This window comes from Mytilus trossulus, chromosome 4, assembly GCF_036588685.1.
Source record: "Mytilus trossulus isolate FHL-02 chromosome 4, PNRI_Mtr1.1.1.hap1, whole genome shotgun sequence".
Taxonomy (NCBI): Eukaryota; Metazoa; Mollusca; class Bivalvia; order Mytilida; family Mytilidae; genus Mytilus; species Mytilus trossulus.
The window spans coordinates 22,140,623-22,156,462 of NC_086376.1; the positions used below are offsets into that span (position 1 = coordinate 22,140,623).

Here is a 15,840-nt window from a genome sequence, read left to right on the forward strand (position 1 = left end):
GACAACATTGATATATGATAGCATGGTCCCGACTTAGGATTGACAACATTGATATATGTAGCGTATGCTTCGTTTTCTTCCCCGGGGAAGAATAAAGGTAAATAGAAAGAAAAGAAAATTACAATATTTATTAGACATTTAGCAAATCAAGTTTATTTATAGCTGAATATTACGATACATTGTTTATAGTGTAATGTGTTGCCGAATGTTTAAGCTGCATAGAGATCTTTTTCGATGGTGACTTTAGAACGTCGTCAAAATAAAATTTCGTCGATAAGAGTTATGGAATTCAAGGGCCTTCGTATATTTAAATAGGACAGTTTTAACTTCAATAACGATTTAATTAGTTCTGCTTTTTCAAATTAAATAGTAGCTTAACGATTTTTGTTTGTAACTGTTTAGTTATACTTCCAATGTAGGTATTTGTACAAGTTGTGATCAATTTTAAATGGCGTGTCCAAAACATTGGGTAAATACTCTCAATTCCATATAAATCCTACAGAACAAAATTATTCGACCGTATACTATTGTGGGACTACTTTTATATACTATAATATATCTTTTCAGATTTAAAATACTTAAGCTTCATTTATTTGTCGAGTTTAATTTTCTCAACAACAAACGTTCCATTATAAAAGTCGGATTAAAAGGAGTGAAACGGGAGACAGTCGGCGGTGGAATACATAAGTAAATTTCGCAGAAGTCCATGTCTTCTTTTACACAATCTTACTAGTTTATCTATTAATTGTCTTTAATCATCAGTCACCCGTGAAATCAATTTATAACGGATGGTATTATTCTTATACAATGGAATACATATATTAAACTGACGTCATCGTTGGCAAAGTTAAAAAGTTTCCATAGCTGAATATCCTGGGATAAGAATTGAGTGCTGGAATCCATTAAAAATCATTAGTTTTTTAAGCAGTGACTTTCGTAACAAAAGAGATATTAAAGGATATTATCACATATTTACTAGAAATATATTTTTTCTGATTTACGTAATTCGGATTGGGATAATAAATTAAAGAAACGACAAGATACTTGCCTATTCGTATATATGTTTTTGAACTTGGAATTACATGTTTGATAAACTTAATTCTCTTAACTAAACTACTAAGGTAAGACAAAGTGTAAAGTTACATATTTTCATTTATATATTAGAATATTTTTCATGGTGTATTCGGAATAGAATTTTAGTATTTCAAAGTATTAAGATTTCTGATAGTTTACTGACTTGGGTGGATGAATGTTTACGAATGTATATTGACAAACATAAACAACATAGACAACAAAACAAAACAAACAATCAGATAATTACAGCATGACAGTGCGAGTGGGTACACAAATAAAAACGAAAAACGATCAAATTTGTAATTTTCAGAATCTTTGATGATTTTACTGTAATCAGTATTACAATATAGTTTTATAAACTAAAAATTTGACCGGTGCCTTGCTATATCATTTAGGGTAGAAAGTTTTCCCCTTGTCCCCTCTCCGTGTTTTGCCGTCTGTAATATTGTCCGATGAAATTATTGAAATGCTTAACTCATAGTTACCATTAAATACAAAAAGTACTTAAGTCTTGTCTATTTGAATAAGGTAAAAAAACGATTTTATGAAAGGCATTTACATTTTGGTTGATGCGTATAAAAGATATTGACATAAAACATTTGCTTCAACTGCGGATGTAGGGTGGAGTACTTACAATTCTAGTTACCACGTTTGATTAATGTCCAAAGTTAGAGTCTCTGTTGTAATTCAAACGTGTCATACTAAATCAGTGGCCAAAGAAATGCATAAGTCCAATACAATTTCTCAAGATACGGAATATAAAATTGGTGTTCGATGCTCGTTCATCAAAGTTTGAGGACTGTTTAGGACTGGATATGTGTTGTTAGGTTTCTGTGACATGCAAATAAACACAATTATGCAAGAAACCAGACGTTGAAAAAAATAGTTGAGAAAGAATATGGAGTATTTTTACTTTTACATTTTAAAGTTTTGTTTGTTCAATGTATTTCTTCATCTATAATTGACACAAGACAAAGCTTTGGTGTCGACATGTTGGATTCTTCTTTTTCTTCTTCCAAATGCTGCCCACAGTCAACAAAATATTCTGACAAGACTTGCGCATGAGGGGCTATAATATCATTATGACAATGCTGAAACTTTCAATATTATTTTCTTGTTTGTTTTCTTCAGGCTCCAGGAAATACGAAATGCATCAATGCAGCCTTGTAAGCTTCTTTCTGAAATAAAATGTTTGGGATTCTAACAACGTAACACCGTGAAAGTGAAGTCATTAATACTGTGGGTAAATTGATATGGCTGCCAGTGGAAATGACGGAGTCAAGAAAAAAGACCCCTTTGGTGCTGCTAGTCTTACAACAGCAGCTTTTGCTTTAGCTGGTAAGACCGAGCCCTTAAAAGAACCAGATGAACGTCCCGAATCACGAATTAAAGAATATACACCTGAATCATGGAAACAACAAGTGGAACAGGCGGCAGCAGCTCAGAAAAAGTTCGAGAAAACAGGAGGTGTTGCTGAAGCCCATCTTGTAGACGGGGAATTGAAATTCGACGATGATGAAGAGGAAGCTAAAAAGGACCGAGATCCGAATTTGGTGGAAGGAAATCTGCTCCCCGTGGAATATTCAGATGTTTTCGATAATAAATTACTAGGAAAACCTTTAGAAGAAATCGACAAGTATATGAAAGACAAGGTATGAATAAAGTAAAGAAATTATTTTATGGATTATTAAAAGTGTAGATTATCGTGACAAAGATTTAATCAAGGTTTAATTATATACAGGTAAGTAGTTTGGTCGGAATTAAACACAATTTAAGCTTTTTAGGATTATAGGAACGTATGATTAATATAATCCAGAGAAAACACACACATAGCAACTTTATACAAATAGTTCTTTAATTTGTTTATTTTTAAAAACAAACCACTATTTGCTTAACATGTTTATTTTTAAGACCAAATCCCTTTTTGCATATGTTTATTTTTATGTGACATACACACTTTTAATTATTTGCCATATATTTATATGCAAATTTTTATGCACCCAACAGTAATGAAATGATATATCTCATTTTTATTTATAAGTTCTTTCTTCTTTAAATTTTATAAGTGTCAGCTATTTACAGGTTTTGGCTTGAGGGATTATTGAGGGATAATTCATATTGCTACCAGGCCCTCAGCCAGGAATTTCCAAAGGGGGGTTCGTTGGACTCACAAACTCGACTTTAACAGTCACAATTCAAACAGAACATTGACTTTAGCAGTGCTTATTTGTTTTCAAGGGGGGGGGTCGTCCGAACCCCCTACCCCCCCTGGCTATGGGTATGGCTACAGCCTACGTTTTGGTGTGTTAATTGTTCAGTTATCTATAGATTTCATCACAGTTTTGATGATCATTCCAGTATATATCAACAACAAAAATGATCCTTAATGCCAACTTCACTGAGCACTGCTTTTCACTATTTATAAAAAAAAAGATTAAAATGAAAAAGAAAAAAATCGTTAATTTTGATAAGAAAATTAAAACCGTCATTATTATTATTATATATAACAGTAACAGTAAAATGAAATACATGTGTATATCATGCTACCCTAGGCCTTTACATATTTAAATACACAAAAAAAGAATAAAATATACAGAAGTAAAACTGTAAATATGATAAAAGTAAATCCAAGAGAAAACATTTATTATATACATGTATACATATTGTAGATATATTATTGATTGGCTGTTAAAATGCCTTGCTATCATTAAATTCCTATTTACAAAAGGAGGGAATCAGGTTCCCATCTTAGATGAAAAGCTCTTCCATCACTGACCAAACTTGTCTTGTAGTGGAATTAAAATATAACCTCTGCATGTTTTGATTATTATACAGAATGATCTCACTATATATTTAAATACAAATCCTTGCTATACACATTCATGCATTTTCACATGTATGTTTGCAAAACTATTGTTACTCGTATCACTAATTGTCACCCTATTACATGTTATATAATCATAGTTTGTTTTGTTATACAGAGTTTAGTTTCTCCATATAGTATGGTATGATATAATATATATATATATATACATGTTAGTAGTATAATTATCCTGCTTATGGGAACCAAGGAAGTACTGCATGCTTAGTAGATTATAACCAAGATATGCATTGTTCTGAAGTATAATTTAATGTAAAACTAATGCTTGTGGCATTATAGAAATATTTCCATTTTTAAAGTGTCAAGTTAGCTGAAAAATATGTAATAATTGAAATTTTTAGTTTTCATGTCTTCATTATATTAAATAAGTTAAAAAAAACCATTTGCCACAAGCAGTTTTACAGAATTTCAAATTGATTTGAATTTGTATTTGAAATCTTGCATTCTGAGAGGTGAACTTATTTTTTTTCAAATATAAAATGATGAGAATTTTATATATATATTATTGCATGAGATGTCTTTTAATCTATTCCTTTCTCTCCCCTGAAATTTTTAGATGTTGAAAAAATCTTTTTAGATAAGATATAAATGTTATCTTTTTTTCTTCATCTCAAATCTTTTTCTGCATATTCTATAATGCTATTTTTTAAAAATCCTGATGTAAATTTACCAATGTAGAAACAATCCAAGGCTAATGCTTTTTAAAGTAATCCTATGCTAGATTTTATTGTCCAACCTTTAAACCATTGCTATGGAAGGACATTGGTCCCATGAGATGTAATATGTTTAATATTTCCATTTTTATGTAGATTACTAAAATTAAAACAAAACTCTCAACTGTACAGTTAGCCAAGATCCAAGACTAAAGGACATTTTCTGTCTGTGAATATTTTCCCTGACATTTTGAAATTCCCACATATTTTGAGAGATATTGGGTTGGACCGCCTCTAAGAAAAACTGGTCTAATATACAATCTGCTCTATACATGTTTTAGCAGTTTAAGGGATTATTTTTGACTGTATTAATTTATCTTAAGAAAAAGAAGACCTGTATGACAAAACTAAAATTTGCCTGACATGTCAGACAGACAAGACAGCCTTCATGACCTCTGACAAACTCATACTTTGCCATGGGAACTCATATTATTTCTGTATAAACCAATGTTCATTTTTTAAATTGTTGGTTGAGAACTATTACTTTCATAAGTTATATATCTAAAGGCAACTGTTTTGAGTATTGGAGGGCCTGCAGCAGCTAGACCCAATTCAAAATAAGTGACATGAGGTAAACAAACATGACGAAAGACAACTTAAGTGACCATTGTACCATCTATTATTTCTTTAGACTTGGTACAATTTTAATGGACCTATGAAGCAAATCAGAAGTTTTTATTGAGTACCACATATATGTACAAGGTTACAAAAGCTATAACTCATAAAAAAATACATATAAATTACTTTTTTTAATGGTTAATGAGTGAAAGTCTGAATTGATTGGAGCATGATTGAGATATAAGTATGGATTATTCCATCAGTACCTTAGACTAGAAGCAGATCTATAACAATTTAATGTTTTGTCTAATGATTTTTTCCATGGGCTTTTTTAATAATTTATAATCCATTAAAATTATGCATACATTTGCTCCACACAACAGTGTCAATGTTCTGGAACTTTGCCATTTGATTAATAAAAGAGTAAAATGCTTTAGAGTCAAGTTTCTGTAGAAACTTATTAACTATTTATTACTTCTATGAAATATACGTATTTAGACATTACAGACCATACAATAAGCTGCAATGTTGATTTTTTTTACATTTAACACAAGGATACATATGACTTTTGAAAGTAAAATTTTATTGATTATGACCGATTTTTTTCTAAATTCATTAACTCAACTGAGTGTTATGCTTAGCAATATTGTAGTTCTAGCTGTGAGGAATTTATATTGTAAAAATAAATAGGTGAATATTCTTAACACATTTTTTTCCACAGAAATAAGATGTGAAAACTGCCTGAGCTGTCAATGTTGATGGTACCGGGAGCTTGAGGCTTGTCTTAATGCACAAAAAAATAAATAAAAACAAGACAGCTTCAACTACTGTTTTGATTTTCTAAGAGAAAGAATTATTGAACAAACCCTGTAAATATAACCATTTAAGGACATTTCAATAATAATTAGTCATACTCAAATATTTTTTATGTAATTTCTTTACCATGCATGCATTATTATAAAAATTTAAACTTTCAGTAGCCTTTCAAAAGTAATTTTTCATTTTCTTTGTAATGTTTAACACAAAAATACGTTTAAATATTCAAAATTTTCATTTTATAATGATGAGACACAAATGGGCCTTGACAATTTGAAAATATCTAATGATCAAGTTACACAAAATACATATAAATAAGACATTTATGCATTTAAATTCAACTTTCATTTAAAATAGAATAAACATGATTTAATAGCAATTTTTTATTCAATTAGTTTAATGTGCTTGAAATTTTAAGGCATACAATTTGTTTTGAGTTAAGGCATTGCGTGACTGAACACATTGGTACAAAAACCTTGGTTCACAATATTTTTCACATCATTCAGAAAAGATCAGTAGATTTTGAAAGTTGCCAGGCATTTATTAACACCAAATCAAAATTTGATTGAAAAATTACAAGTCAGTAGACTCAATACAGTCTTGGATCTCATATATGCTAAACCTTCCAAAATTGTCCATGGAACCACAATGTTATACTCCAATGTTCATTCAAAGCTTCTATTCTATATTGTATATCCTATAAAGAATTTAACAGCAGGAAACACATCTGAATATGTATTTTGTTCTATACATAATATACTGTGTAGGTTTTCCATTGTTTTGGCCAATTTTTGTACCAGAGTCAATTCTGAGACCATCATAACAAATCTTAATGGAAGTTGATATGCTTATACAGAAATGTTTCTATAAATCCTTCCATTTTATTGATTTAGAATTTCAGAATTAATCTTCAGGTTATAGGATTATCATGGGTTTGGACATTTCTGATTTGTCATGGCATATCACCAGAAACACGTTTCACATTGCATGGCATCACAAGAAAAATGTTTCACATGTCATGGCATCACCAGAAACATGATTCACATTGCAAGACATCACAAGAAACTTGTTTCACATGTCATGACATCCCCAGATACATGTTTCACATTGCGTGGCATCCCCAGATACATGTTTCACATTGCGTGGCATTACCAGAAACTTGTTTCACATTGCGTGGCATTACCAGAAACTTGTTTCACATGTCATGGCATCCCCAGATACATGTTTCACATTGCGTGGCATAACCAGAAACTTGTTTCACATGTCATGGCATCACCAGAAATCTGTTTCACATGGCAAGAAGTTGAATTTGTCAAATGTAGATATCTCCTTATTTTTTATAATATTGCTATTAAAAATTATAATAATACACATGGTCAGGTACATAACATTTTTATGGGCATTGTATACATTTCTTCACTTAAATCAAACAATAGCTGTATTGAATATAAAACTGGATTAATAGCGATTATCCAATAAGCTTTAAGTTTATTTATGGCATTTTAAGAATTTAATAAGTAAAGATTATTCAGCCTTATAATTTATCACAATGACATTTCGGGGAAATTTTCCCCCTAAAGCATTAGCTATTTTCTTAGCTCATGTTGTTGAGTTTACTTTTCATTAAAATGTAATAAAAACCAATTTCTTAACAAAAATCAATAGTACTTTAGTCTTGGAGGAAGTAGTTTATATTTATTGATATAATTCTATTTTGTACTTTTTATATATTTTAAGAAACCTCATGCAATTAATTTCAGTTGACTGTCTTACTAAATGTAATATGTTTTTTTATATATAAAAAAATTTTAAACTGTTCTTAGTACATGCACTGCAAAATTGAATAGACGTAACAACAGGTTAACTTTATTGTGTCCCACCCCTCATCTTAGCCCCTGCATTTAGGACTTACTACATCATACACTTATTAAGTTTGGGTCCTGTGATTCATTATATAAAAAAATCTTATAAAAAAATATACTTGCATTAGTCATGAACATTTCAGTATAACTTTCGATCAATTTTAGTTGTATGAGTATTTGTGAAAAGATCCCCAAGCTTCTAAACTCAACAAATCAAATATAAAGAAGTTTATATATAATGTTTACCAAAAAAGGTATATGATTTTTTTTGTACAAAAATTGGCGTAAAGTCACAGTGCTGACATAGACACGATTAGAACATTTAACCAATATATATCTCTCTAAACGTAGACCTATAAGAAGTAAGTTTTGACAATGTATTATACTTATATCTATCCTAAGTAAATGATAATAAAATGTTGAATGATGATACATAGCATTCTTTGTTGTGAACAGATTACACCCTGCACAACTACAACTCATAATAAAATATTTACTTCTAGTTAGGTGAGTTTTTGTGTGCAGATCAAATATCTTCACTGGTTCTTTGACTTTTAGTTTTGTTCACTTTTATAATCAATCATAAAATGTAAGGGGAAAGTAAGACAACGTGTACAAAGAGGACAGTCAAAAACTAATACTAAGTGAAAGAAATACAAGGTAACACCATGACCAAATAAAAACAAACACTTAAAATAGTCTACAAAAAAGAACAAAAAGTGGTGAATACTAAATTTTTGAAAGTTTTTTATATATATATATATGCAGTTAGATTAAGTTAAAATCTAACTTTATCAAGATAAAATCAAATGTGTACAAATAAAACACCTTAAAAAAAATCAACCAATAAAGCTCGAGGTGTGTACTATATTAGTTGTATTTAGATAAATTCATTGACGTAATTTATTTCATTTCACATAATTTTCTTAAAATGTTTTTTAAGAAGTTATTTGTATTTCCATTTGTTTCTGTTTCAATGTTTTGAATATTTACAAAACTAGAATAAATCTGAATTGTCAATGTTTAATTTAATATTAAAGATGAAAATCAAATAAATCAATTTAAAGTTCAAACTTTATAAACCCCCTCAAATTTAAACCAAGGTCTTTTTGTAGATCTTCATAATGATCTGAGTTGAAAGCAAATAATTTTTGTTCCATTGGATAAAAGAACTTTAAATAATAATTTCTTATCACTACAATGGTTAACATAAATTTTGTAATTTTAAATGCTTTTTTTTGGGCGATGTTTGACGGGGTTTGCACAGTGACCTATTAGTGTAATAAGTGTATAATATGTCTTATAGATGTGTGATCTGATACCCGATTAACACTGACAATTTATTGTTTCACGGATAATGACCGATCAATATCTTCTTCAATGGATAATGTTACAAAAACTATGACGATTCAGTCAAGCAAAACCTATTTAAATAGTTACTGTATCGACTTGGCACTCAAGCAGATCCTATAATCCTAATTTATAGATCGAACGATTGAACATTTAAACAGTTCATCTTGATTGCCATTGTTACAAGTTTTATTAGACATTTATCATTGCTTTTAGAATCCATTGTCTTCTAAATGTTTCAATTCATTTTGTTAATACAGCTGAAGACCAACAGATATGTTAACCAATTTTATTACAACTGCATGCATAATAGGTTAAAGTTCAGAATTGTCATGAGCTTAGGAATTTTATTACAACTGCATGTATAATAGGTTAAAGTTCAATTTTATCCTGAGCTAAGGGACAAGATTGTAAGGTATGGGAATCATAGTTGCCCAGCTCTACTTTAGTTATACATGAGTTCACCTAGTTTAAGCTATGGATGTCAATGAGGCCTAAATTAATATATTGTTTGGTTCCTCAATCCCGACCCTGCCAAGCCAGGTGTGGGTAGGTAGGTAGGGAAATAATTTTATTTTTCCAAAAAGCTAGAATATTATCGGACAGTCTGGTAAGCCTGAAAATCCAAAATGAATAAAATAATATTTGACTTAGTTATGGCAATAAAATTTTATGAGTAGCACCATTTTTGCAGGGTGGGTCGGGATTGGGGAAACAAACAATATTTTATTTTAGGCCTGAGTCCTATCATACTTGAGTCAATTCTCATGATGAGTAGTATCATACTTCTTTACTTGAGTCAATTCTCATGATGAGTACTATCATACTTGAGTCAATTCTCATGATGAGTAGTATCATACTTGAGTCAATTCTCATGATGAGTAGTATCGTACTTGAGTCAATTCTCATGATCTATCTAATATCAGCTATGAAATTGATACTTGAAAGTTATTGTAGACCTATTGTATATAATTATAAAGCATAGTCTTAATTACCCTTTTTTTAACATTGCACTGGAAATGATAGAAATAGTTGATTTTATGTTTCTGGTTATAAATTAGGAAGGGGCATTGCATTTCTATGAACATTAGAAATATATAGAGATATTATTGTAAGCACATGTTAAAAAGCTTGTGGGATTGGTGGACACATCAGTGTAATGTTTGGTCTCTCTTTTTTTTTTTTTTTTTTAAACATATAAGAATAAATGGGTACCAGATTTAAATGGTTGCTTATATTATTTACATATTCCCTCAGCGCCGAACTTTTGAGTCCACACGCCAGAAGCTCGATTTAAAAAAAAAATGTTATTTGGATTCTGTAATTTCTGTTGGCTTGTAGAAAGGACTTTTACAAGCCTTAAAGCTATTTTCAAAGCCAATGCCGTAGGACTTGTGGTTAAGTGTGAAGACTGTTTCCTAATTGAGTTTGGTATTATGAGTAGATATGATAAATAATATAATTTTACCAAACTAACTTTTTTCTACTTGTGAAATTTACATATTTAGATGATTGTGTAAGGATTGAGTTCAGATTAGGTTCATAATTTTAATCGAAGGTTCATTCGAAAGGGGAAGGTCAAAGGTTATGATTTTGTATTATGCATGTCAAACTGCGTTTTATAATAATGTAATGTATAATGAAAACTCAATAATGTTAAATTTCTAATGCGATGGAAAAGTGCAGTTTTTAAAATATGTTTCTTTCTCTTTTTCAGACATTTATTGCAGTAGCACCTAGATTTAAAAAAAAATTCATCTACAGATTTACTTCAGAAAAAGCTTTGTTTTTATTAACCCCTTGGAATCCTGTTAGAAAATTGGCAGTTTTCATTGCAACGAATCAGTTCTTTGATTATGTTGTGATATTAACGATTTTAACGAACTGTGTTTTTATGTCCCTGGGACCAGATTCAAAAGCTGCAGAAACTGCAGAGTAAGTTGTTATAGTAGAAAAACAAGGAAAATGGGGTATCCATTCATGACACAAAAACAAAGAAAATGAAGTATCCATTCATGACACAAAATCAATACATGCACAGCGACATCAACAAAAAAAATGAGGAATAGGGCTTTAGTAACTGTTCTTCATCTCAAAATCACAGTGAGGCTAATGACACGGAACTCAAAAAAACTCTCACCTTACAGCAAGTTTAAGACAGCCTTAAGCACCATTTAGCAGAATTATTTGCAAATACAATTTTGATAAGAGTTTATATGAGAAAATAACTATTGGTAATTACTTTACTGAAATATGATAACATTGTTCATAGATTAGTAAAAATAAGAGAACATTTATTTTGGTTTTTGAAATCTACATGTTTGCATTTTATATGACACTGCCATATGTGTGAAATGTCAAATAATTTGTATGCATTTTTAATTTCAGATATGCCTTTCTCGCCATATATACATTAGAATCAATTATCAAAATTTTAGCAAGAGGTTTTATACTCCACAAATTTACATATCTGAGAGATCCGTGGAATTGGTTAGATTTTGCGGTCATAGTTTCAGCGTAAGTTTGTAATAGATGTATTGTTATAATTCTTAAGGATGGCAATCATATCACATTTTTTTTATCATTTTTATTCAAATAGCATAAGTTGATTTGACTGTGATCTGTGGGTTCAATTATTAAAGGAGAAACATATGGATCGGTGGATAGATAAATGGACACACATATAAGTTTTCTGTTATTGTTAGTGATGTTTTACAAAAACTGTCTTTGGAAAAATGACGAGATTTTTTTGGGCTTATATTATTTTATGTTGTTTTTTTGAGGGGGATCCAAATCAAACACAATATATACTATAAACCTATTTCTGGTAATAGAAATCAATTGCTAAGTACTGCTGTATAAAACTACTTTAGTTTTTTCCATTGGTGACAACGTTTCAGTAATATATAATCATGTATCTTCTCACAAACAAAGAAATAAATTTAATAAGGATAAAAATCATTCTAATGTCAATAACGAGAGATGATGAAAGATGTTTTATTGATATTTCAGGTACGTTACAACAATAATTTCTGAAGTCAGTGGTAGCTCGGGGACAAATCTACAGGCTCTTAGGACATTCAGGGTTTTCAGAGCATTGAAAACAATTTCTATCGTTCCAGGTAAAATATTGATTTGAGATTTACCATTCTCATCTAAAGAAGATAAAATATGCACCTACTTATACATAATATCATCGGGTTTTACATTTTGTTTGAACCAAAACATATTTGAAACAGGCACATACAGTTTGCCAAGAGGCATGATAGATGATAATTATAGTCCATAAGTTTGCCAAGAATGACTAGGCATGGTAGATGATAATTATAGTCGATAGTGTTGAAATTCACTTAAAGTACGGAGTTTAACACAAAGTCAGAGAAACAATTTACAACCTTGACTTCTATTCTTTCAACATTAGACAAGATTAAGCTGAAATTCACTACAGTTTTATATCATGACAATCTTGTCATTATTGACAATTTTTAAGTACTAATTACCTAGCCTGTTGGCTTCAGCTTTAACTAGTAAAAAAATCCCCTGGTTTCAAATACACAAAATCTTTTTTTGTTTTAGATACTCTTTGCTTGAGTTTCAGAAAGAATTTTGTTTATAGTATTCTAGTTAGTTCAATATGATACATTTTAACCTTGTGAAACTGAAGAGAACAAGACCACTTCAAAATGTCATGTGAACGAAATAACATTGCATTTATATTTACTTGGGTAATTCTAAGTGTTATGAAAATGTCTGTGAAGCTGTTTATCAGATAGTGCCTTATAATCATCTGTGATTGGTCAATAGAAATAATTAGCAACTCATGGTCTTTATAATTACCAATTTCTTACATCATTTGATACTGCTTTAATGAACTGAGTGAATCAATGGAGATCTACAATAACATTCAACAGATTGGAAAATTTGGTTTAACGTTAGCAAACAAGTAGTTCTGGTGTAGCATTAGTTTGAGATTCAGATGGATAAAAGGTAGATTTCATGTCGTGAATCAATAGGGAAATAAGTGGAAAAGTGTAGGATATAAATCGGAATAATGCACTAGTGGACAACAGGTCAAATAGATAAAGAAAATCATTAATACTGTGACAGAGCTTTGACAGTATAGTGATTGAAAAATTTATATATTTAATGCTGTGAAATATTAAATATAATCAGATTATAAATCATTTATGAAAGTAATAAAATAAATTTATGGGATTTTAAGAGGGGTAACATAAAAATGATAGACAGTGCACAGAGAAAATATAAAAAAATGACTTGTAGGGCTCAGGGAAAAAAATATAAAAAGGACAGACTTAGCATACCAGGAAAAAACATGAATAGAATGTCTATCAAGACACTAGGAAGCATAAACAATTATGGATAGTGCACTCAAAAACATTGTCAGACCAGGCACGAGAGTACATTAAAAAAACTATGGAAATATAATCAGACAAGGCAAAATAAAACTTGAAAAATGAAAAATGCAAAGGACACTAGAAGCTATAAGACAGTTGACAGACTGGGCACAAGAAATCACTGAAAAGGATGCATTTCACATTCAAAACTTAAAATTCTTTGAAAGGGAGAGTTTTTGGTTTTTGGTGTCTCTTGATAGACTTGTAAAGAATTATGTTAAAAGTAAATGGTAATTTGCCATGGAACACTTCTTGTTGGAGGATGTTTTATTCATAGATTGTTTCTATATCTTGAATATTATTTTAAAAAATTAATGCTGTCCGGAACAACTCTCAAAGCTCTCTATTGTCTCAAAAAAGAGGTGAGAAAGATACCAGAAGGACATTGAAACTTGTAGATAAAAAACAATCTGACAACGCCATGGCTAAAAACGAAAAGGACGAAATAGACAAATAATAGTACACAAGACTCAACATAAAAGATTAAAGACTTAAGCAGCACCAACCCCACCAAAAACTGGGGATGATTTTACTTTTAATGAATTATTATGTATAATTATTATCTCAATGAATTATTATTTTTTATATGAACTGCAAATTATGATATTAACATTGTCTATTTTCAGGTCTAAAGACGTTAGTTGGTGCATTACTGAGGGCTTTCAAGTTATTATTTGAAGTGATTATCCTGATAACGTTCTGTTTAGCTGTGTTTGCTTTATTTGGATTACAAGTTTATATGGGAGTATTAAGACAAAAATGTGTTGTAGATGTTCCCAGTTATAATGCAACTAGTTCTATGAATTATTTAGCTTATTACAACGATTGGATCAAAAATACATGTAAGTTTACTACTTTATATCAGCTTAAATCTTGATACTGGAAAACTATCATTCCGTGTTTCTTGAAATATTTTAAAGCTGATAATATAATCAGCTGCCATCCTCGCTAGTTGATGTTGAGTACTATTGTCCTTTTGCGTCAATAGGAAATGAGAGCAATGTTATCAAAGTTAACAATTTTAGTATTTTGGATTGTACAACTTGATTCGCCATGATGAACCAGGGTCATGTTCTGTGCATGTAACATGTATCTTTACTGCCTTTTTGAAATACTTGCTGTCGACATTTAGAATGAAAGATTTTTACTTTCAACAATAAAAAAGTAATTTATACAGTAATATCTCTATTACAGCTAATTGGTATGAAGATCCAGATAATGGTGGTACTTATGTTATATGTGGTAATGCCAGTGGTTCAGGGTGAGTGTATATAATGGTTGCATACTTATGTTATATGTGGTAATGCCAGTGGTTCAGGGTGAGTGTATATAATGGTTGCATACTTATGTTATATGTGGTAATGCCAGTGGTTCAGGGTGAGTGTATATAATGGTTGCATACTTATTTTATACATGTATGTGGTCATGCCCATGGTTAAGGATGAGTGTATATAATGGTTGGCAAAACAAATATGATGTCAAAGTATTAGTGTTTTATACCATCACTAACAATTCCTGTGCATAAAGTTGATGATACTCAAATAATACAATCAAACTTTTCATTTTATTTGCATTTAAACTGACAGGTTTATTACATGTAGTTGGAACAAGTCTGATTGTGTTAAACAAGTTAACCAAGTTTGCTTGTGTGGGACACATTACAAAATCTGATTGTTTAGGACAAGTTAATCAAGTCTGCTTGTTTTGGACAGGTTACCAGAGTCTAAATGTTTTGGACAAGTGACCGGTAACCAAGTCTGCTTGTTTTGTACAGGTTACCAGAGTCTGATTGATTTGGACAGGTAATTACCACAGTCTGATTGTTTTAGACAGGTAATAACCACAGTCTGATTGTTTTAGACAGGTAATAACCACAGTCTGATTGTTTTAGACAGGTTACTCAAGTCTGATTGTTTTAGACAGGTTACCCAAGTCTGATTGTTTTAGACAGGTTACCCAAGTCTGATGGTTTTAGACAGGTAACCCAAGTCTGATTGTTCTAGACAGGTTACCCAAGTCTGATTGTTTTGGACAGGTTACCACAGTCTGATTGTTTTGGACAGGTTACCCAAGTCTGATTGTTTTGGACAGGTTACCCAAGTCTGATTGTTTTGTACAGGTTACCACAGTCTGATTGTTTTGGACAGGTTACCCAAGTCTGATTGTTTTAA

At 30.6% G+C, this 15,840-nt stretch overlaps 1 protein-coding gene across 4 annotated transcripts in view; it reads left to right on the forward strand.

Annotated features, from left to right (window-relative positions):
- LOC134714887 (sodium channel protein 1 brain-like) overlaps positions 1–15,840 on the forward strand; it is a 93,459-nt gene that overhangs the window by 14,588 nt on the left and 63,031 nt on the right. For 2 of the 4 annotated variants that reach the window (XM_063576569.1, XM_063576567.1), the window contains exons 2-8: positions 2,206–2,726; positions 4,056–4,079; positions 10,972–11,189; positions 11,643–11,771; positions 12,267–12,376; positions 14,296–14,511; positions 14,864–14,930. In XM_063576569.1, coding sequence (XP_063432639.1) covers positions 2,328–2,726; positions 4,056–4,079; positions 10,972–11,189; positions 11,643–11,771; positions 12,267–12,376; positions 14,296–14,511; positions 14,864–14,930 — 1,163 coding nt within the window. In that variant the 5' untranslated portion in view covers positions 2,206–2,327. Of the gene's footprint in view, positions 1–599; positions 1,122–2,205; positions 2,727–4,055; positions 4,080–10,971; positions 11,190–11,642; positions 11,772–12,266; positions 12,377–14,295; positions 14,512–14,863; positions 14,931–15,840 lie in introns of those variants that run through there. The other 2 variants (XM_063576566.1, XM_063576570.1) reach the window with 2 other exon arrangements.